Source organism: Carlito syrichta, unplaced genomic scaffold (assembly GCF_000164805.1).
Source record: "Carlito syrichta isolate Samal-C Ts95f unplaced genomic scaffold, Tarsius_syrichta-2.0.1 Scaffold316728, whole genome shotgun sequence".
In the NCBI taxonomy this organism is placed as follows: Eukaryota; Metazoa; Chordata; class Mammalia; order Primates; family Tarsiidae; genus Carlito; species Carlito syrichta.
Genome location: NW_007260824.1, coordinates 1 through 1,316, shown reverse-complemented (window position 1 = coordinate 1,316; position 1,316 = coordinate 1). Strand labels below are relative to the sequence as shown.

The window sequence follows — 1,316 nt, the reverse complement described above, 5'->3', positions numbered from 1 at the left end:
CACTGCACTCCAGTCTGGGTGACAGAGTGAGACTCCAACTCAAAAAAAAAAAAAAGTTAGGTGGCCAGGATGAGAGGTGCCTGAGCCCTGGGCTCCTTGTGGTTCTCCCCCCCAGGGCATCCTCTGTGTTTGTGGTCATCCTCACCTCGTCTGACTCCTGGCCCTTCTGCTCGCTCTGGGCCTCAGTGCTCTCTTGGATGTAGTTGTTCCTCCATTGTTCTGTGTCCCACTCCGCCTCGGCCACATTCACCTCCTGCTGCTCACTGAGGAGCTTCATCAGGAGGCCCGTCTGTGAGATGAGCTTGGCACAGGGCAGCTGCACACGACTCTCGGAGCAGTCCATCTTTAGGGTCCTGATCACGTGGGAAACAAGCCTCCGCACATTGTTGTCTGGGATGAGGAACTGCAGCTGCTGGTTTAGCTCAGTCTCAAACTGATCCCCTGGGGACAAGAGCAGCGGGTACGTGGAGCTCTGCGGTGTGGGGGACAGATTGGGCCCCAGGTGGCTGACCTCCCACTGCATGCCGTTGGTCTGTTTGACGGGTGACATGGCAGGCACGGTGGAGTCGGCCTCGGAAGGGTTCACAAGCCCTTGCGAGGGCAAGTTGATGAGGTTCCGGACTGCAGGGAGTGGGGGCCTCTTGGCAACCATCAGTTGACCAGATGAGCCTTCCTTCCCGAACTTCCAACTCGCCTTGGCCTTGGGTGCTCTTGTGCACCACCTCAAAGTGAGTTTTACCTACAAGTGGATCAAGTGGATCCTGCATAATTTGGGATTTTGCTGCTGCCTGTTTCAAAATAATGAAGGTACGCTTCAGGTCCTTGGACTCCCTTTGGTCCCCAGACAGGGCTTTCGCAGAGGCAGCTGGGGGAACATCTATCTGCTTTCCTAGGGAAGAAAGCCTATGTGCCTGTGTGGATGAGGGCTTGGTGTGGGAGGGGCTGTCCACCAGCATCTGGGGCCTCTGCGCCCTGAGAGACCATTCTGGCTCCCTTGGGGCCGGCCTCCCACGCTTCCTTTCCATGGCAGCATCCTCCACAGATGGCTGGGTGCTCTGTTGCCTCCTGATGAGCTGATCTTGAAGGGTCTTCTTGAGTTGCCTTTTCTTAATGCCCTTGGGCCCCTTGATGATTACGTCCATGGTCCGCAGCCTTTTCCTAAGACCCTGAGTCTTTGACAGCCTGGTTCCCTGTGGCTGGGAAGTTTTCAGGTGGTCTGCAGAGTTTTGGTGTTTAAAACTTTGATATCCTAAGGGGCCAGGCTGCATCAGCATACCAGCTCCTATCTTCCTTTTGACTGCCTCGATTTTTTTTTT

The 1,316-nt window shown here is 55.4% G+C and overlaps 1 protein-coding gene across 1 annotated transcript in view; it reads right to left on the bottom strand.

Moving 5' to 3' along the window:
- LOC110594634 (leucine-rich repeat-containing protein 37A2-like) overlaps positions 1-1,142 on the bottom strand; it is a 4,515-nt gene extending 3,373 nt beyond the window's left edge. Inside the window, exons 1-2 of the mRNA XM_021707345.1 lie at positions 951-1,142; positions 146-739 (exon numbers count right to left, since the gene is read on the bottom strand). Of these exons, the coding sequence (XP_021563020.1) occupies positions 146-739; positions 951-1,142 (786 nt within the window). The remainder of the gene's footprint in view (positions 1-145; positions 740-950) is intronic.
- Between the last annotated feature and the right edge of the window lie 174 nt (positions 1,143-1,316).